Source organism: Mus musculus, chromosome 13, assembly GCF_000001635.26.
Source record: "Mus musculus strain C57BL/6J chromosome 13, GRCm38.p6 C57BL/6J".
NCBI lineage: Eukaryota > Metazoa > Chordata > Mammalia > Rodentia > Muridae > Mus > Mus musculus.
Window position 1 is genome coordinate 96,386,529 of NC_000079.6, and position 21,613 is coordinate 96,408,141.

Consider the following 21,613-nt stretch of genomic DNA (forward strand, 5'->3'; position numbering starts at 1 on the left):
CTCCCTCCTTCCTTCCTTCCTTCCTTCCTTCCTTCCTTCCTTCCTTCCCTCCCTCCCACCCTCTCACATGTTCCCAGCTGGCCTCTCTCCTCTTCTCCTCTTCCCCTCTTCCTCTCTCCTCTCTCTGTTCCCCTTTCTCTGCCTCTACCCCCTCCCCCAGGTCCCAAATAAACTCCCTTTTATACTTGGCCTGTCACATGGGTTGGTTGTTCTGGGGGACACCTTGGCAGGGCCCGTTGAAATGCTCCCTTCCACCACCCCTGCCACCACCTCTGCCACCACCACCCCTGCTCCTTTTATAAAACACAACAGGGTCACCATGTAGTATTCAACTGAACAACAATTATTAGAACGAAGTATAAAATTATTTCTAGTGGTAGTAATTTGTCTTTTAAAATAAGCTTAGGGGAGGAAATCAACACAGCTAATGCCAACAAAAATTTTTTGTGATCTTCTTCGTTATCATTCAAATATAAGAGCCAGTGAAATGGCTCAATGGGTAAAAGCACTTACCACCAAGCCTTATGACCTGCGTTCAACCCCCAAGTCAGGTCACACGTGGTGAAAATAGAGACTATTTCCCCTCACCACACACACACACACACACACACACACACACACACACACAGAGAGAGAGAGAGAGAGAGAGAGAGAGAGAGAGAGAGAGAGCATAACTTTTAAAAGATAATAAAAGTCTAACTCTTGACAAACAGAAGTAGGTGAGGCTGCAGCTGTGCCACTTCCGTATACAGAAAAAAGAAAGTGACATCATGTAGGTTACAAAAGGGGTGGGGGGGATCGAACAGATTATTCTTTTCTAGTCTGGGGTCCGAAATGTCTGTTTTAATATATTAACTCATTTTATCTCCCTAGACCGTATTATGTGGGTAGCATTACCGAAGGTGTTAATGAGTACTTACTAAAGCCAAGTTTTAAGTTGTAATTGTGTTCTGTCTTTTAAGGTCGCGATATTCCACCAAAAGTTTCTGTTTGCAGCTTACAGCAGTTAGGTCATCAGTAAAACTTAGGCTGGTTAGACTCAGTCATGTTGGTTTAAAGTAGCTGCCAAGGGCTACTTTGGGAATTATCTGTTGGGTCTGTGATAGTAAACAATTTTACAGTATTAAATTACGTTGCTATGGATTTAGAAGTGAATTACACTGGATTCTCCCTGTTTAGCCTTCTGTATTTTATTTTAGCTGAGATGTCACCAAAGTTAGGATCTATGTTTAAATTTTTGAATACCCCACACAGAATAAACCAAGGGAAATGCCCTGGAGTTGCAAGTCAAAAACAAACAAACAAGCAAACAAAAAACAAAAAACTTAGGCTGGCAGTTTGTTATACCCTCATCCTCATAATTACATTATTCGTTAAACTCCCTAACCCAAAACTAAAGAAATCAATAGAGGGCATCGGACATTTGTGTTTTTAAGAGAGCAGCTGCCGGGCCAGTGGCCTTGCGGCCTGTTATCTGTGCATGAAACGAAATCTCGAGGCTTTATGCCTATGTCATCCTCATTGTTGAAAATAAACAGCACTCAGCTTTCACAGATTTGCGAAGATAATTAAATTTGTCTGCAGTGCCGCCCCGTAGTAGTCCTCAGGCACAGAGCAGCACCGAGCATGCGCTCTGTTCTGGGAACTCTGGGCCGGCTTTTGCCTGTAAATCTCCTACTTCCGGCTTGTCCCGCGGAGATACCTTGGGCTCCGCCCACTTACCACGGACCAATCAAGTTTAAGATTGCTGAAGCTGTGGACCAATAGTTAGGGCTGTCTTTCATCAGGGCCCTCAGTTTGAAACTGTCAAGTGGCTGCTAGGGGAGCCGCTGTGCTTGCTTTGGTTGCGGCGGCGACGCCGTCTGTCGCAGCGAGTCAGGAGCCGAGGTTTCGCCGAGACGGTGGATCCCGGTGGCGGCGCCCAGGCCGGTTCCTCCCTGGCAGGATTGGGAGCATCGTCCCTGGAGGTGCCAGAAAGAGAAGACACAAGTGATGCGAACTAAGTAGGTCCTGTTCTTTAGGACGTGGGGACATAGCCAAACAGAACGTTGTTTTTTATTAAGAAAGAATTAGATTTAAATGGGGCCGGATTGGAGGATGGTGAAAGAAAACTTGGAAGGGCCTGGTGCTCGCCCTCTCTTTGCGTGCAGTTAAGACGGGAGAAGTCACCTTGCGGCCAGCTACACGTTGGTTCGTTCTCCGCCTCTTAGAGATTGCGTTTGAATTCCCCGAGTCCGCTTTTCAGTTAAGTTGTACCAGTAGCAAAGAGAAGCATTCAAAGTATCTTGTGGTTTCAGCTTAGGTTAAAGAGTGCCGAGAATGTAGTGGAATGGTGCGTGTCACCCTCTAAAGCACCATTCTTCTGAACCCAGAAACTGAAGAAATGCTACTGTTTTCGTCTCACGTTATTTCTCCTGCCTGTTTGCAAAGAGCAGGGATAAATGGCAGATAACGTATTTTCCAAAAGTCCGATCGCTTTCTGACCGCAATATGTTTTTAAGAAACAATTTTGGCGTCTGATCATACCAGCTCATTTGTTACTAAAATAATCCACAATTCCCAACTCTGGTTGCCTACCAGGTCTGCAAACAAGTCATAAGGGAAAATGTAATTAAAATTAAAACGGATCAAATTACCACAGTGGTTGATTTGAGACTAGTGAAGTGTTCATTCTTCGATGCAGATCCATGCCTATTTTATCTTCCCTGCATGGCTTAATGAAAGACAGTCACAGCTCAGACTTAGTTTACTTATCCTCTGGAACCATACCAATGCTGAATAAAAGAGAAATTCCCTTTGCACAATTCTGGCTGCACCCTGGCTTTCTATTCTGTGGTTTTCCCTGCATCTCTCCCTTCTTCTTCAGTGTCTTTATCTCAATTGTTTTCTTAGCAAACTATAATTGAGGCCTGCTCCAGGGGCAGCTGAAACTGTCACGGGTGTCAAGGCAGCCTCCTGATCTGCATGCTGGGGGCCTTCCTTGCCCCCTTCTGGCCAGTGACCCTCATACTGCTCTCCACACAATTCCGGTGTTCTGGCTGCCTCCCATCTTTCTCCTGACACTTCACTGTTCCTTAAAAGCTAGCAGTTTTAGGTTCCTCTTCTCAGAGCAGTCCTCTGTTAGGATTATGAACTCCTTTGAAATCATGTTTGAATCTAAAAATCCTTCTAGAAAATACATATGTTTATATTCTAAAAGTGTGTGCAGTTGTGTTTGGTCTGCAGGATAGCAGTTCTTTTACCACAATGGGGAATCCCATCCATCCCCATTTCTTTCGTATTACCCCAAGAGGTCAATGCCTCCTCAGTCTAAATCTCCAGCCTATGCTTGTAATACAGGCAAAGGCACATCCTAGCCATTGTGAATTCCAGTGCTCGGAGCTGGGTGCTGAGTAGCCAACGTAGTCACATAACCGCTATCCTTCTGTAACCACAGAATTCAGCAGATTGATTCCCAGATCCTGCAGATGCCTACATCTACAGATGTTCAAGAGAACTATATAAAATGGCATAGTGTAGCCTATGACATATACCACCCTTCACACTTTAAATTATGTCCACTTTACATAGAACCCTAATATAGTATAAATGCTAGGTAAGTTGTTATTGCACAGAATTGTCTAGGGGATGGCGATAAGAAAAGTCTGTGCATGTCAAGACCAATGTGATTTTAAGAAATACTTTTGGCCCACAGATGAGTAAATCCATAGGAGCCCAGGGATACTGACTCCTGCGTGCCCACAAACCCGATGCTCCAGAGGCAACCTCATGCCGGCACAGCTGGTACTGAACTTGCTGACCTTCCAGTTCCATTGTGCTACCGTCCTTGCTTCGGTGAGTAGTAGCATGTTTCATCTAGTTACTCTGGACACAAATCTGAGCACATCAGTAGTCCCCACTTGGATGTTTAAGTGGTCATTGGTCATGAGCCCACATTGTCATCACCGTCGCACAGCTGCCTCAGAGCCACACCTCAGAGCCCTTGCCAAGGCTGCATTCTGGTTTAAGGACCTCATTTTGTCTCCCAGGTTGATACTTAAAAGAACCCTTACTGCTTGGATTCCTACAGCTGGCTCTCGATTGGACTCTATAGTTTTAGAATCCAAATCTGTCCTAAAGCTGCCAGAGTAGTATTTCTTTTTTAAAATGTGATTTTTTGAAAAGCGCAGTGTTCAGAGAGGTAGCTCTGCAGTAAGAGTCTAGCCCCTGACTTGCATAGCTGCAGTGCATTCAACCCTCACCATTGTAAATATGAATAAATAAAAAACAAGGTTGGCCACATCCGTTGTTTCAGACATTTAATGTCTTATGTAAAGATTCAGCCTTTTAATATGAAAGGTTATAATTGTAACTATGCCTTCTTATTTGATTTGTATTCAGCCTAACCAAGCACCCTGATTCTTTTTCACGTACATGCTATGCCTCTGTGCCTTGGCTTACACAGCTCTCCTTTTATCTTGAGTCTGTCTCTCAGGTCTCAGTACTGGGGCCATGCTGCCTGACTTACTGGTGTTCAGAGAGTTTGAATAGTTACTATTTGCCTTTTAACTTGCGCACCCCCATTGCAATAGTTTTCTTTAGTTAAGACATGGAATGATTTCTCTGTGTGTGTCTCAGTATGTTGTAATGTATGAAGTTAATTTTCTTACAGTAATATTCCCCAGATGTAAGTATCTCAGCAAGGGAATTGACTCAAACTCTTGGGCTGTCTTACTCCAGAATGTCACAGGAAAGTATTTGGTCTCTGGGATGTCACCTAAGGCTGAAGAATGGTGACCACAGGCTCTTTCCTGAGAAACTCTGCAGGAAATGGTTCTGAAGCAGTTTTCTTCAGTCCTTTGTGTATTTAGCACATCTCTTAGGGTATTATAGAAACACAAATGTTTGAAGTAAGTCCCTTCTTTGGCCCTAGGATTTTTGCTGAACATGTCAAGTGGGTGATTTCTTTTAAATGACACGAACAATATTTGCAAGTTAAAGCACTGTTGCACTCCATGTATTTAAAAGCTTTGGTGTAAATATTAGGAGAGAACTGAAGCTAACTTGTGCTGTTTTACAGTGTTTGCAGAATGTCATCTGATGAGGACAAGTGTTCACTTCATGTGGCTCACAATGACTCTGACCGTTCTGTCTCCACAGACCTTCAGGTAGGAAGACATCTAAAGTTATTGTGACTTTAAAAACTTAGAAAACGCTGTGTAATGGTGCAGCCTTTAATCCCAGCACTCAGGAGGCAGAGGCAGAGAGATCTCTGAGTTTAAGGCCAGCAGGTTTCACATAGAGAGAGCCAAGACAGTCAGGGCTACAGAGGCCACATTCCCCCCAAAATTTAAACAAAGTATTAATTTATGGCAAAACCAGAAGTGCATTTTTCATTTACTCATTCCCTTCACAGTGAAGTGTTCGTGTTTACAATATTATCAACTCTCAACTAATTTGGGGAGTATATTGCTTTAAGTTTTCAGAAAATAGGCATGAACTGTTCAAAAGCATTTTCTGCAAAGGCTTTAGCACAGTGAAAAATAAAATTCAGAATTTCGGAACATTATGTGAAATGTTCTCATTTAACTGCCTCTGCCAAATGCTTTCATCCTTAATGAAAAGTAACAGAATGTCAGCCATCTGAGATTCTAGGGTCCAAGGCTCACTAATGCTCTGTGTAGTAAGGTTCTTGTTATGACCACTATACTTGCCATAATCTACATTTGGCATAACTACTGCATTGGCATAATCTCCTACCTTGAACCTGGGCTGTGACTGATGAGTTAGGAGAAATGCTTAGGAAAGAGTGTGTTATTTACATGGGATCTTAAAATCCCACAAGCTGTGCTTTCTTACTGCCTCAGCTGCAGGGCGGTGGAAGAAGTAGATGACCATTTGCCCAGGTCCAACCCTGGGGCTTATTCATTTACATAAAAAAGGAGAAATAGGTGCTCATAGTCAGTTAGCAAAGGCTACTGCTGGAGACTTGGAATTCCGTACATTATTTTATTAGGGTCAACTCCCATCTAGGTTTACACAGACCAATGAATACCTTGTATCTTATCCCAGTGTATCCTGTCAAGTTAAGGTTGCCCTTTTTCTTAATAACTGAAAAATTTGGATTTTCCTTTATTTTAACAACCAGGTATGATTTAGAAAAAATTTTAATTTAAGACTATATCAACCTTTTTAAAGAATTATAATTTCTTCTGTCAATATGAAAACTAAACATTATGATAAGCTACATAAATTTTTTTCCAAACACAGACTTTTACTTTGTATCTTCAGCCCAGGCTAGCTTCAAACTCCTGATCCTCTTCTCACCACTGCTCCGTGCTACAACTACATAGATGCTTGCACACACCTGCCACACTTCCTAAATACTAGGAAACAGGTTAAAACTCGGGCTTATTGCCTTGAAGGGGCATCACTTGTATCATCTTTAGTTAAATTGATAGAGAATGTAAGAAAGAAGAGATAGAAAAAAGTGTTATATTGAATCACCAACACTTCCCCATTAAATTTTTAATTATAAATGTCAACGTCATGCCAGAGCACTCAAAGGACTCAAGCTAAGCAAAAGGGCTAAGCTTTCCTGTATTGTGGTAAGTATATGACTATTATGTGGTTACATAGACTTCTTAACACAACAAAATGAACGTTTGAATGCAACATTATAGCTGCTGTAATACATCGCTGTTCTTGGCTTCTCATAGGAGGAGTATGAAGAGCTGCTTCGCTATGCTATTGTGAATCCAAATGTTGAATGCAGTGCTTCGCAGCCATCTCACCTTAGAGGAGAAGTGGCACCGGATAGATTCCCTACGCTAGCTGGTATGCCTCACCAACCCGGTTATATGCAGTTGTCAAGATGCCACTTAAGATCCTGAGTCTGTTGGTGATGCTGGCTTGACTGTGGAACTGCCCCTGACCATCACTGGGCTCTTCTCAGTCCACAGTGTAAAGCAGTGTGATGCGGGCCTGCCTTGCGCTTTACTGCCATTCCCGGCTCTTTTGACGGTTGGACTTTAATTGAAACTGCAGTTGACTTTTAACTTCATGAAAAGTCATAAAATCAGAGCAGCACAATAGTGATTATCTCTTTCCCCGGGCTCTGGAAATCCTGTACTCGAATCCTCAAGCTTACATGGCAAGCACTTTGCTGGGACTTCTCTTCCCAGCCCTTGCCTGTTTATATTCATCAGTCCGCAGCACTTTAGTTTGTTCAGAAGGAATTGTCATTAAGGTACTCAATGTAGAGCCTGGCAGTGGTGCTGCACACCTTTAATCATAGGATAGATAAATATGCACGTATGTTATAGATATAGAGCTACCATGTGACCCAGCTGTCCTCCCTAGACACACACTCAGGGACACGAGAGCTGGCATAAAATACCTGCACGTCCATGTTCATTGCAGCATAGACCCAGTCCAGTCGCCCTGTAGTGGATGAGTGGGTAATCGTCCATGGAATCATCAAGTGAAGCAGAGCAAAGCAGGCTTGGGAAGACAGGCAGTGCAGCTTCTTCCAGTGTGTGGGATACAGATTTTTTTTAAATGTATTTAAGACACAAAAGTAGAAGAGGTACTATTTAAATGGAAAAGGACCCAGAGGTGCAAGGAAAACAGAATAAGAAAGGGTTAGTATGTTATCTGCATACATGAATATGTCGCAATAAAACCATTGTACACGTAGTACGTACACATGTATTCTTTTAAGAGGTTTAATTTTAAAAACTTGGGGCGGGGGAGCTGAACAGATGGCTCAACAGTTAAGAGCACTGACTGCTCTTCCAGAGGTCCTGAGTTCAATTCCCAGCAACCACATGGAGGCTCACAACCATCTGTAATGAGAGCTGATGCCCTCCTCTGGTGTGTCTGAAGACAGTTACAGTGTACTCACATATATTAAATAAATAAAATCTTTAAACAAACAAACAAAAAAACATAAAAACAACTCTTTTTTTTTTTTTTTGGACAGGAAATAACCCTGTAAGAGACACTGAACTGGAAGTGGGAAAAGGATCCGATTTAAATATTTCAAGCCATTCAAAATCAGGTAGGATGACTTTTCCTTAGTTTTTTTATGAATTACAGTGTATTAGCAAGAATAAGTCACCATATTACTTAGCCAGACTTTTAAAATGCTATTGCTGCTAGCTTAAGTGATAATATTAAAAACAATTCACAACATTCCAAAATCATGCAGCTAAGATCATAATTACAGCGCATGACATCCTTTACAATGCCTTTAGAAAGAAGATGTCTTAATAAAGATTTAGCGAGATATTAGTTAGTTCAGCCAATTAATAAGTCCTTCATAAGCAATGTACTGCTCCCCAGCATTCAGGCGTATGTATCTACCAATGTAATGATCTATGTCTCTATGTCATATACTTATAGTGATAAGATACGTAATGATATAATGACCTGTGTCATATATTTAAAGTGAGAAAATGTTCATTTTTAGCTTGAAATTATTTTAAACTAATCATTGATACTGACTATAACATAAAAGCAATGTATCCTTCTTACAGTTAGGGAGCAATGGCAAAGGTGACTAATGGAAATACGGCTGCTAACTACTCTCTATTGTTGCAGTCCTGTTGAGTCAGAGATGTGCAGAGAGAGGCTGGTGGGGAGGAGGGGAGGTTGAAGCTTACTAGAACCAGCTTCAGGCTTTTTACTTTACATGTATAAATGTAAACAATGGAAATGGGGCACTTCCCTTGCTCTACAGCGTGGCATTATTAATGCGGAACCATTTAAGTCACTTTGTAAGAAATGCCTGCCTTTGTTTCTTCACTTGAAAGAATCTTGGGCAATATTATTTTTGCAGATGGTCTTTCAAGCCCTTAAGTCATATGACTCTATTTTGTAAATGGTGAATATGTATATTTTTTCTCAGCAATAAAACCACAGAGCCTTTTGGACAAGGTGCCATGTGTTTGTATTCCTACCAGGATGCTAAGACAAGAGGATAGCCAGGTTTACACCAACCTGCACTACATAGGCCCTATCTCAGAAAAACAGAGCAGGGAAGCAGAGCCTTCTGACTCTCTACTCAGTAGAGCCCAGTGAAAGAATACGAGTACACTTGCTCTTTCTGCCTTGCTCCTTGGGTTCTTTGATTATCTTCAGACTGTGTAGGTGATATCTCACGTATGACCATCCCACACTCTATTTATTGCATAGCAAATGCACAATTTAGGGAATAATTTTCCTTCTTGCAAGGAGTTCTAGAAAGATTTGCTTTTATGTAACAAGTTCTGTAGAACTTCTGTCCTTGCTTCATTCTTCAAGAACAAGAGACAAGCCACCACTCTTGGTTATTAGAATCATCATAGTTAAGGTGGGATTCACCAGAAATGGTAACGGATGATGTCTAATTCCAGTAATCTGTGATGGAATATTGGCTCTTCTAGTTATGCTTTTTAAAGATAGAGGCCAGTTGTCTTTCTGGCTCTGGCTCTCTGCACCTCACTGAGTAATGGCAAGTGATAGTTGTGTATATGTGCACATGCATATAGATTACTGTACAGATTTTTCATCTATATGTTGGAGGCTAACAGCATATCTAGTAAACTAAATAACTAGCCCTTTTATATTGTCAAGTTCTAGCAATGTTAAGGGCAGGACCAACATTGAAAATAAACAAGAGTGATCTATAGACAACTGCCTCACCATGGTCAATCAATGCTCAGAGCCTCAGTGTTCTCCTTATGGTTGAGAAAATACCTACCTCTTAGGTATTTTCATGTTGAGAGCTAACCCTGAAATATAAAAGGCATTTTGTTAATGTGAATGTGACAGTGTGGCTGATCACACTCAGTTCGGGCTGGACCAGGATGTATGACACATCCGTGTTTGCCATAGGAGTTGTTTGTGAAAGATGGAAGGGGTGTAGAAGGCATCCTATGCCTGTCAACCCGTAATCAGTGACAGCACTGATATCCAAATGCCCATGCTGAAGTATGTATACCTCAAGAGTAATTTCTCTGTGTTTTTTTCTTGGTCTCCAGAGTTGACATTATACATTACTTCTAACATAATCTTTTGACATTACTCTGCCAGTTAGACAACTTCCATCTGACCTGACGCCTATTTGATTGCTGTGCTTTTCTTGTAGGGTCACCCAGGAAGCCATCTCACCCAGTCATGGACTTTTTCAGCTCACATGTTTTAGGTGACTCTTCCTCGCCAGCCTCTCTTTCTACTCGGACAGATGCCCATGAAATAAATGGGGGGGAGCATCTCGTCTCTGATGAAAATTTTCAGAAGTTGGAGAATATACTTGATATCTGGAGTTCAGGTCTTAAGGTATTATAGCTCTTAGTTGCAGTTGCTTTATATTCTGACACCTGAGCCTCGTCTCTCTGTTTGCCTGCCTTTTACTTCCTCCTCCTCCTTTCCTTCCTTCCTTCCTTTCTTTCTTAATGTTTTCTAGTAAACAAAAACCTAAACAACAACAACCCAAAAAAACCCTAAACCTTTGGATTCCTGGGATGATCAATCTTAGATTTATGTCTTTCAATCTTGAATGCATATATGAGCTGCCTCAGTGTCTTGTTAAACTGTGGCTTGGTACTCAGTATGTTTTAGTAGGGCCTACAATTACGTATTTGCTACACACGTAGGTAATATTACAGTTGCAAGGTTTACAGAGTTGCTAGGATACTGTATGTCCCACCACATTCTCATGCGTTTTAAAGAGCATCCTGCATCCTGATAGCCTATAGCAATGACTGACATTGCTGCAGTCTCTTTAGAGCCTAGTGAGGACATAGGGGCTTAGGAGGGTCACACACCTGGAATCCCAGTTGTCTGGGAAGCTGGGATGGGAGGACCTTTTGTATATGTACTTTACTGATATATATTAATTTTATAGCAGCCACAATATATGTCTGATGAATCTATAAAACTTTTTGTTTGGTGATGCTAATACCTACCAATAATCAGCATTACAGAAATGTCACTATTAAAACACAGTATTAAAACATGATTTTTGCTGATATTTTAATGGAACAGGCTGGAGAGGTGTTCAGTGGCTAACAGCAAGAATGCTGTTGCAGAGGACTGGAGTTCTGCTCCCAGCACCATGTCAGTGGGCCACAGCCTCTGGTCTCATGTTCACATACCCAAACAGAGACTTACATGTCATTGAAATCAAATAAATATGATTAAAGTGATATGATTTAACTCTTCTAAAAACTGAGAAAATGAACTTTTCCAAAGCACGTAGTTATACATTTATATCCATGGAAAATGACAATCATATGAATTCTGTGACATGGTTTCCTGTTGTTTGAAGCTATAACTCTGAAAATACTCTGGCAGCAGAATCTACCATCCTCCCCTGGATGTCACGCTGTGATAATAGCAGAAACTATAGCAGGATTGTGCAGCAGCCATTAACCTCGTCTGTGCTGAGTTAAGCATGTTTGTTATTGAGGGTTTTGCTGTTCCTAGATGACTGGCGATTCCTTGTCCTTTGACTCCTGCCAGTCAGTAGCACTAAAGGGCTTAGCTAACACGTTGTTGTAAGACAAGCACTGCAATAACTTGGTTTGGAGGAAACTTCCGTTTCATGGTTTCAACTCCCACTCTAAGTCTTTCAACCGTCGGCCTCAGCTTAGCCCTTATCACTCTATTTCTCCACCTGATCCATTTTTATTTGAATTTCTTTTGAGGTTTTTTTTTTTGTTTTTTTTTTTTTTTTTACATGTAGGGATGTTTAGCCTCGGTGTACAACAGTGCATCACATGCTTTCAGTGCCTGGGAGGCCAGGAGAGGGTATCGGATCTCTTATGACTAGTGTTGTAGATGCCAGCCACCATGTGAGTGTTAGGGATTGCACCCAGGTCCTCTAGAAGAGCGGTGCTCTTAACCGCTGAGCTGTCTCTGCAGAACCACCGCATGTGCTTTAGTGTGGACAGTTAAGTCTGTGGCTATACAGAGGACAAAGTAACATAAAATGGGGAAAAAACTAAGTCCTCTGGTATAGTGAATGAGCCATACCTGTTGCTGTAAGACAACCATTGCAAACATCGTTTATTAGTGTGTGGTGATTCTTTTAATAGCCCTTGTGTTGACCTGATCCTTTTAATGTTTCTTATTTTCAGTCTAGTTTTAACAGTTGTTTGAAAGAACAGGTTTCTTACTTTCGCTGTGTCTTCTTTTCAGACGAACGTTTTGTCTGAGCTGAGTAAGTGGAGGCTGAACTTTATCGACTGGCACCGAATGGAGATGAAGAAGGAGAAGGAAAAGCATGCGGTGGTCGTGAAGCAGCTGTCAAACCAGATCTCGGACCTGAAGGAGCTGCAGAAAGCCTTTGAGATCTCCATCGGGAGAAAGGATGAGGTCCTCTTTTCTCTGCCTCCCCTTGAGTGAGACTCAGCGGATGTCCCAGTGGAAATACAGCTCTGACAACTAAGATTGTATGCTCCTATAAGACAGAGAGAGAGAAACTCTGTGCGCGTGTGCACAGCCCCAGGTTTATTCCTAGTAGACACGAGTGTAGTAGGGGTTTGGTTTACCTTGCCCTCAGGCTCTGGCATTTCCTGATGCTTTAAGAGCCCACTCAAAGTAGACATACTAGGTTTTTCTTCCAGATCATTTTTGTAACTGTCTTAGCATCAAAGAGCCACCATTACCTACATTCTTAACCATCCTTGTGGGTGACAGTAAACATTTCAGATCCTGCCAGTTCAAACTGCTCTGAGGTTTTGTGCCTCAGACTTTAAGCATATCTCACACCTTAAGAAACGGAGTGGGCAGTGAATCTGTCCCCTGCTGACTCCCATCTGTTTATGGATGAGGCTGTGCTAGATTTCACGTAGGCCTCGGGAAGCAACAGCGTGCAAGTGTTTAATGAATCAGATAAGAGGTTTGTTATTGCTTGATTTTTTGAGATAGAGTCCCACTGTGTAGCCTAGACTGACTGGCCTCCAGCTTAGTGTGTATGTAGCCCAGGCTAACTTCTCAACAGGAAGTACTCCTGATAGTCTCCCAACCTCTGGGATTACAGACATAATCCACACAGGCAAGATGATGTTTTTTCAAATGTACATTGTTCATGCTCTTTACTGGTGTAGTATGAAATCAAGCATTTTGTGTAGTTTGTTTTATTTAAAACAGTGTCATTTTTTCTCTTATCTTCAAAACTGTTCTAATTTCATACCAAATGAGTATGCTTATGTTGTACTTACAAAAATGAATAAAATAAGCAGCCATATATACCATCCATCTTAAGATATAGAACGCAGCCTACAACTTAGAATGCCCTTTTCTATTTTGAAAAGGCAAACAAGGCTGCATGGTACGTGTGCTGTAATCTTTGTAATTTAAGAGGTGGAGGTAAGGAGGATCACGGGTTCGAGGCCAGCCAGGAACACAGCAGACTCCTGTCTCAAAGGGAAAACAACAAAGTAGCAACAGGTCTTGCAGTAAGTGTGTGTGGTTTCCTAAGGTCTGCTCAGTGCGCCTCATTTCAGGGGCATCACAGTCACTCAGGTCTTTGAAAGAGAGAATTGGCTTACGAATTAAGTGCTTTTTTAAGGACAGCAATAATGTCATTCAAGAAAAATCATTAAAACAGAACTGCGGCTCTTATAAATTTGTTCAAACCATAGAATAATTAATACTGAGAAACTTCTATATCCAAGGTAGTAACAAGGACTAGAAAAACATTCCAAACCACGCCCCTCTCACAAGTCAGATAGGTAAGAGTTTCTGTACATGTTAACAAAACTTTTAAGTTTTGTTATCAAGCACAGTTGTCTTCCTGAGTTAAATGTTAATAAGCATCTTAATTTTCATGCGTGTAAACTTTATTGGGGAGTAACAAGATAGACACACAGTGAAGATTTCTTTCCCTTTCCCCCATCATTCACATGGGAAACAAGGCCGCTGTCATAGCAGTCTGTGCTGAGCATGGTAGCCTGTGCCTTCACGCCCAGCACTCAGGACTCAGGTAGAGGAGGATCTCAAGCTCCAGCCCAGCCTAAGCTACCAAGTGAGGCAGCGTTCCAGAGATGGGGGGGCAGGGGGGGGATGAATAGAGATCTATAATTATCCTCTATAACATTTTTACATGAGAAAATCACGTTCTGAACATGAATAAACAGCTGCCAGGCACCATCAACTTGAGAGACGAAAACATCTCAGGCTCTGTGCCCTTTCCACAAGTCAGTGGCTGCTGTCTTAGTACTGCACTAACTGGGTTAATTGCTGCTTACAGGTGATTTCCAACCTGTCTCGTGCCATCGGCAAGCAAAAGGAGAGGATAGAGTTAATGAAAAGCTTCTTCCGCTGGAGGATCGGCCATGTCAAATCCAGACAGGAAGTGAGTATGAGAAAGACAACTGCGGTCAGATGTCAGACTTCCTGGTGATGCCCAAGAACTCTTGTCAAACTTGAAGATGTGTTTTCTAATGAGTCAGAATAAATTAGGTCCTCTGGTTTCAAAGGAATTTGATTTTGGTGCAGTTTAGAAAATCTCTCAGATTGTATTGACATGGGACATACATATTATGACAGAAAAGCCTTTTGCTGCTTCATAGTAGTTTAATAAGGATTGTACCTAACTTATAAAAACCCGGATAATGAAACTCTTTAACAAACTTGACATTGGAAGCAGTTATTTGGAAAAAAAAAATATATATATATATCTTAAACAGGTCATTTGCTTCCTGTTATTTCTACTTCTGACACATCTAACTGAGAACAGCAGTGTATGTGCAGTCTCAGCTATGCAGGGGGTATACACTGAGCCCAGTGTAGGAGCCCAGCCTGAGCAACATGGCAAGAGGCTGGCTCAGAAAGACGCTGATGATAGTAAATGCCTAAGCACAGCCTCCTCATAAACAAGCATTGCCTATTGGCACATGGAGTGATGCCGGGGTGGTTGTTAGCTCAGTGCCTCCTGCAGGCATAAATTTGTGCAACCTACTCTTAATAAGGGGTCAGCCTCTCCTCTGGCCGCCGTCCAGCAGAGCTAGTGTGACTTTGTTACACTACCCTGGGGGAATGGTTCTGAGATTGTTCTGGATGCTGTTTCTGTTCAGATTTATGAAGGTAAACTGGCTGACCAGTACTTTCAGAGAACTTTGCTGAAGAAAGTCTGGAAGGGCTGGCGCTCTGTGGTACAGAGGCAGTGGAAAGATGTGGTGGAACGTGCGTGCCAAGCGAGGGCTGAAGAAGTATGTGTGCAGATCTCCAATGATTATGAAGCCAGACTAGCTATGGTAAGCTACTTTTTAAGATTTCTACTTTGCATAATGAAATGTACAAACTCACTATTAGCTTGACTATGATTTTTAGTGTTTATATATAGCCAAGAACAAAAATTTAGAGATTTTTATCTTTATTTTAAATAAACTATGCTCCTATATAAGTTTGATATAACATAAAAGTATGAAAATTGAATTATTTTTCTCTGATTTTCAATAATAAAACTATCATTGTTTCCATAGAGAATCACTTGGATCATGAAGGGAGGGAAAAATAGACATTTGGAGTGCAAAGGCCTCTTGAAGTTATATTAAAAGGAAAAAAACATTCTTATAATACTAAATAATATTGAAATAATTTTAGAGAGCTAGAGAGATGTCTCAGTCAACAAACTGCTTACCTATGAGCATGAGAACCCCGTTCAATTCTCAGAGTCTAGTTTTTTACAAAGCTGGGCTCAGTGCTGCACTCTTGTAATCCCAGCACCAGAGAGGCAGAGACAGGGGGCTCCTGGCAGTGAGAAGCCTGACTCATAAAACAATGGACAGTAGCTGAAGAAAATGCCTGCGGTTGACCTCTGACCTCCACATGCACAAACATATGCACACGTGCATCCATACAAACATGTAAAAACACATACAAAATTTAATAAATTGTATAATACATATAATTTCTGCCATTCAAAGTGGCATACAGAAAAAATGTCTTTCTAGGTTTAACCTATGGGAAAGTATTACCAAAATTCACTATGTACTTTAAATTTTGTAAATAGCATTGACTTTTCAAAAATTCTGTTAATTTTACAAGAATTAGTTTTTTCCTCTCAAAGGAATGTGGCTTGTATAAATATATTTTATTACATGCCCTATATAAATGGTGTATAGTTTTTAAAAGCATGACCTTTTTGCTGGGCATGGTAGCACATATCTATAATCTGAGCACTTGGGAGGCAGAGAGGACAATCTCAAGGTCTACAGAGCAGGCGGAGGCCAGCCTGAGCCACATAGCACCCTGTCTCAACAACTTAATAAATAAGTAGATAGCTAGCAAAGTCTAACCTTGGTTATTTTTGACAATAATAATCTCTCTTGTGTTTCAATCCCCACAACGCACACATGCACTTTTTATAATTCTTCAGTTATCTGGAGCTTTGGAAAATGCAAAGGCTGAGATTCAAAAAATGCAGCAGGAAAAAGACCATTTCGAAGACTCCATGAAGAAAGCATTCATGCGGGGAGTGTGTGCATTAAATCTGGAGGCCATGACCATATTTCAGAACAAAAATGAGGCAGGTGAGTGACTCATGGAAGGTTCTCTGCTTAGTTTCAAAAGGAATTTGAGGGGCTATCAGTGATTGGTTGGGTCTATACTGCTAAGAATGTGCAATGGTGTGTCTTGTCCCTACGCCCTCCATTTGGGGCTTCATAGGTCATACCCTGCTCGAAGTAAGAGTTACCCTACTCGTTGTTCTTGTGCTTCCGAGCTGATGGTAGCTCTCGACACTTGACGTTTCAGTTAGCTTTAGACAGAGTAGAAAAGTAAGAAAGAGTAAAGAGAGCAGAATCAGTAAACGTAGCAGCTGCCTGTGAACAGAGACTTCATAAATGAGGCCACCTCAGCAAGAGCCGCTCACCTGCCTGTTAACACCCGACCTTTTCACGTTTTTAAGTCATGATACGCAGGGTGGCTTTATGCCAAAAATGTGTTAAACCTGTGGTGGGAGGAGTGTTTTGTGTGTATATAGTTTTCAAATTATAAGTGGCGTTTTATGTGGAGTAGCTGCTGTCACTAGAGTTGGAAGGGTCTTGGAACTGTAAGTATTGTTAAACTTTAACAAAGTAACAATTGCTATGTATAATAAGCAGATAGCAGCCAGGCATTTGATGGAGTCTTGAAACACAATGTCTCCCTCAGTATCTAGAACATCTCACAGCGTTTCAAACTCAGATGGTCCAAGGGAAAGTAGCAGAATTCTAATTCGGGGCGGGGGCCATCAAAAACTGGGTGAAGCTCCTTGTCCTACCTTTTGGAAGTTGGCTGCATCCACTCCCTAGATCAGGGAGGAGGTCCCTTTGTGAGAGCGCATCCCTGCAGTTAGGTATTTAAGCAGGCAGATGGTTTGGTTCATAATTTGTGTCTTCATGGAGGAACTCATTTCTTTGACTTATAACTTGCTAATGTCAAGAATGAAAACAACCTGGTTTTGTCAAAATGGAAGTAATGAATGGATAGGGAGGATGTTGACATGGGAAAATGGATGCAAAGCTGTAATTGGAGGCCATATTTGAGGATGGCTGTGTGAAGCAGGAAGAGCTGGGTAGGCGCTCTCACCTGGGTGACCACATTCACTCCTGCAGTAGGTGTGTTTCCATGGCAGTACACTATACACTAGCTGGGCTCCAGTGGAGCACTCTTGAGACTTAGCTTTACATAAGGAAGAGCATTTGTTAGCTTTCCCATGTGGCAGCTTTCACCTCCTCTGAAGTCCATAGTGGTTGATACTGACATCAACAGTTGATGATACTGATGCTATTACGTGAACAGTGAACCTCCAAGATGACCAGTATCTGCATTTTCATTAGAACTCCATTTTAGCCATTAGTCTTTTCCTTGTTTGGAGGGTAGTTTGCGTTGCTCTTAATTGAATGGATTTGTGATTTATAGGGATAGACTTCACAAATAATAAAAAGGAAGAGAGTGGCCCTGGCGGTCCCGGAAGAGAGCCTTCTGCTCACTTGGATACTTCTTCGTCCACGATGCCGTCAGCAGTTCCGTCACAGCTGCTGCCCTCTGGACCATTAGCAGCAGGAGTAGCCAGTGCCACTGCCTTTCCCTCCGCTGCTTCCCTGACCTCGGCCGGAGCTACATCGGCCTCTTCTCTTCACGTTCCCATCTCTATTCTCAGTGCAGGATCTGCAGCTGCTCCTGCCCCAGAGGAATCGGTCAGTACGGTTTGTGCATGCGGGTCATGTTGGTGGGGTTGTTCATTGTGTGTGTGTGGTACCAGTCAAGCCCTCATCTCCCCAGTGCTGTGAGTGGGATACAGAGGGGGTAGTCAGTGTGAGACGAGCCAACCCTCAGAAAAGTGCTCAAGGCCAAGGGACCAAAACATTAGTGTGTAGTGAAAACTAATCTAAAAATACTGTTACAGACGTGATTTTCATTTTGTATTTTTAAAACTATTCAGGAAAATTAGATTTTGTTTGGGAAACAGACTTATCACTCACTAGCAATTGCGTCTCTGTTAGGTGTTAATTTTAACCCACAGTTGAATGAGGGGAGGAAAAGTCTTTGTCCACACGGAAGAGCTTAGGGAGGAGGGTTGAGCAGGGCTGGAGAGTGTGTGTGAAGCTGTATATTTGAGGTGGTTATGAAGCTGTTGACAGAGCCCATGATGGCTGTGACTGAGAGGGAACAGAGGACCCGCAGCCGTCCACAAACTTGTCAGACTCAACTCTGCAGCCCCTCCCTGCCCAGTGCTGCTCTCACACGAAGGCATGTGATGTCCTGAAGCTCCTGAGACAATTGTCTTCCTCCTCTTCATCGTTCCAGCCAGTGATGGAGATAACAGAAATGGCAGGAGGGATTTTAGAGCTCTCTAGCTCTCTTTCTCTCTCACTTTATCATGGAGAGGGCTCAGAGACAGAGACACAAGACTCATTCTCCCCAGGCTGGCAGCTTTGCAACCATTTTCTGCATCAGCCTTCCTAGTGTTGTGGTTACAGGTGTGAACAGCATCATTCATCTTTGGTGTACATCTTAACCTGGCAGGTCGTGACTAGGCACTGCGCTTTGGAGAGCTCTCCAAAATGGACAAGAACAGAGTTGGCCAGACAATTGGTTAGAGTAGTCTTCTAGCTCACTTGAATTTCCTCCTTTTAGAGCTACTAATTTTAGAGAAAAATATGCTGAGATCTGCTGCTTGCCGTGTTTGCTCTTGCCTGAAGTTAAAATGCAGAGCACATGTGCACATAGTAAGAGAAATCTCAATGTGTGGAGGAGTTTTGACTCAGAAATAAGACTAAAATTCAACCCTGACATATGTTCAACTGTGTTTATTTTCCAAGATTATACATTCTGAAGTGCAATCCTATGTAGATTATCTCATTTAAATAAACACAGTAGGAGTTTATTTAAATTTCTGACTTGCCATTCATGTTTCATATCCAGATAACATACGCAGAGCTAGACTTTTTAGAATCTTCTTAAACCAGGACCACCTCAGAGTCTGCATTTACACCTGACCCTGCGGGCTCATGAGTGAACTTGCTCGCTCTCCTAATGTCACTCACAGATGATTCTGAAGGCTTCGAAACATGGAAAGCATAGTATTGTGTAGACAGCCTTTCCCATTTGTGCCCACACAGGCACACACTGCACCCACACATAACTCCAGTTGTTGTGGTATCTGTGGGCATCCGGCTTTGTGTTCAGTCTTTGTTCATATTTGTGTATGTGGTACTAAGGACCTAAGGCAGCCAAGCTCTCATCTGCAAGCGTGGTCAGTGGACTTGGAGAACATGGAGAAAACACCAGTATGAGCACAGCACAGTCCCAGCTTATGAGGCCTCACAGGCTGCACCAGGTCCTTAGCATGTATGTGTTGGCTTCCAGTTTAGTGGATTGGTTGGTTGGTTGGTTGGTTTGTTAGTTTGTTTTGGCTTTGGGGGTTCTGTTTTATTTCGTTTGGATTTTTAATTTGTTTTGTTTTCTTTTGGTGTTTAGTTGGTTGGCTGGTTTGGTTTTTCAAGACAAGATTTCTCTGTATAGCCCTGGTTGTCCTGGAACGAGCTCTGTAGGCCAGGCTGCTTCCTGAGTGTGCGCACAAGTGCGTCTCTGATTCTTCTGCCTTCTCTTGGGCTCTTTTCCTTCTGTTTGTCTTGTTTAATTCTAATGTGTTAGGTTTTTTTAATCTTACTATATTTTATTATTATCCCTTAGAAGCCCATTTGTTTTCTAATGAGAGACAGAAAGGGAGTGGATCTGGATGGGGGGGGGGCGTAACTGGAGGAGTAGAGGGAGGGAAAACTGTAATCAGGATCTATTACGTGAGAAAAATTTATTTTCAGTAAAAGGGGAAAAAGAGTAGTGTGTGTGTGTGTGTGTGTGTGTGTGTGTGTGTGTGTTACTTGGATCAATCCACAGAAAGTATTCAAGATAGAAAGTGACTAAAACATTAGTTAATAGTGAAAAATGGAAAGTAATCCACAAGTCCTGTTACAGATGTGATAGCTACCACACAGACACACATGCAGTGCCTGAAGAACCTAGAAGACTCACAGGTGACCCTTCCTATAAGTCCAGTGTGAGGGGTTCTCCTCCGTGTGATTCTAGTACTTGGCTCGCCTCAGATATGTCTTGTTTTAGAAAGAAGCATAAGTCCAGCCTGTCTCAGCTGCACCCAGCCCCACCACACAAATTCTGTTTCGCATCACAGAGCAGGACAGCAGGTGGCACTGTACTCCTCTGATTCTGGGAGTGTAGTTGGAGGCACATGCTGTTGGGAGGGATTCCAAGCTGTTTACTGAAGTGTTCCATCAGAATGGGAAACAATAAGTGGTGTGAGGTCATTGGTACTATTTTCCCTTTTATAAACAAGGAAACTAAGGCTCACAGAGGGACCTGTGGACCTAAATAGCAGCTGTCATCTCTGACACTAGGAGGAACAATAGGTGACCACGTGCTCAAAAGAGCCAGTTCTCAATGGACTCCAGGCTGGATGTGGTTACTGGTTATAAAGAAATCACATTTCTACTATAAGCCTTCCTCAGTGTGCTCTTTTATTTTCCAAACTAGCAAAATGTTCAACACTATCTTCTAGTTTTGTTTTCTCCCTGCAGCAACCTTTTCTAATAATTTTTTATATAAATACTTTCTAAAATATCTTCATGCATTTTTGATACAGCTCTTTTTTCTACCCGTTTAAGCTATTTGGATTACTTACACATTACTTTGTAAATGTATATGGTATATGTGTTGTGGGGATACCCAAAAGAGGATGTCTGATCTCCTGGAGCTGTAGTGCTTGTAAGCCACTTGATGTAGTGCTGAGAACAAACCCAGGTCCTCTGGAAGATGGGGAAGTGCTCTAAACAGGGTTGTCTCTCCAGCCTCCACTTACTGTATACACAAAACAGTTAGCAAGTGACCATTAGAGTCAACTCTTACAAACATGCAGGTCCTTGATGGTGACGTGTCTAAATTTATGTGACTACAGATAGAATCTTTACATATGTCTTTAGCCGAGGGCCAATTTTCATCACACTGGAGTTGTCCTAACACAGTTCCCAGATTGGTTGACAGTAGCTGCTCATCTATATTTTCTGGCTACTCTGGTGTTTCTCATTCCAAACTTTTCTGAGTTTTCTTGTACTGCCTCTTTCTCCAGGTGAAATGGGCT

The 21,613-nt window shown here is 42.0% G+C and overlaps 1 protein-coding gene across 3 annotated transcripts in view; it reads left to right on the forward strand.

The window, feature by feature from the left end:
* The first annotated feature begins 1,730 nt into the window (after positions 1–1,730).
* Positions 1,731–21,613, forward strand: part of Poc5 (POC5 centriolar protein) — a 28,953-nt gene continuing 9,070 nt past the window's right edge. The window contains exons 1-11 of one of the 3 annotated variants that reach the window (XR_001780803.2): positions 1,731–2,003; positions 3,695–3,834; positions 5,060–5,147; positions 6,699–6,816; positions 7,964–8,041; positions 10,112–10,302; positions 12,166–12,342; positions 14,222–14,326; positions 15,048–15,227; positions 16,352–16,505; positions 17,878–18,155. Coding sequence is in view for 2 of the 3 variants with exons in the window: in NM_026173.3 (NP_080449.1) it covers positions 5,070–5,147; positions 6,699–6,816; positions 7,964–8,041; positions 10,112–10,302; positions 12,166–12,342; positions 14,222–14,326; positions 15,048–15,227; positions 16,352–16,505; positions 17,878–18,155 (1,359 nt within the window). In the remaining variant the exon portion in view is untranslated. The remainder of the gene's footprint in view (positions 2,004–3,694; positions 3,835–5,059; positions 5,148–6,698; positions 6,817–7,963; positions 8,042–10,111; positions 10,303–12,165; positions 12,343–14,221; positions 14,327–15,047; positions 15,228–16,351; positions 16,506–17,877; positions 18,156–21,613) is intronic. The other 2 variants (NM_026173.3, XM_006517751.3) reach the window with 2 other exon arrangements.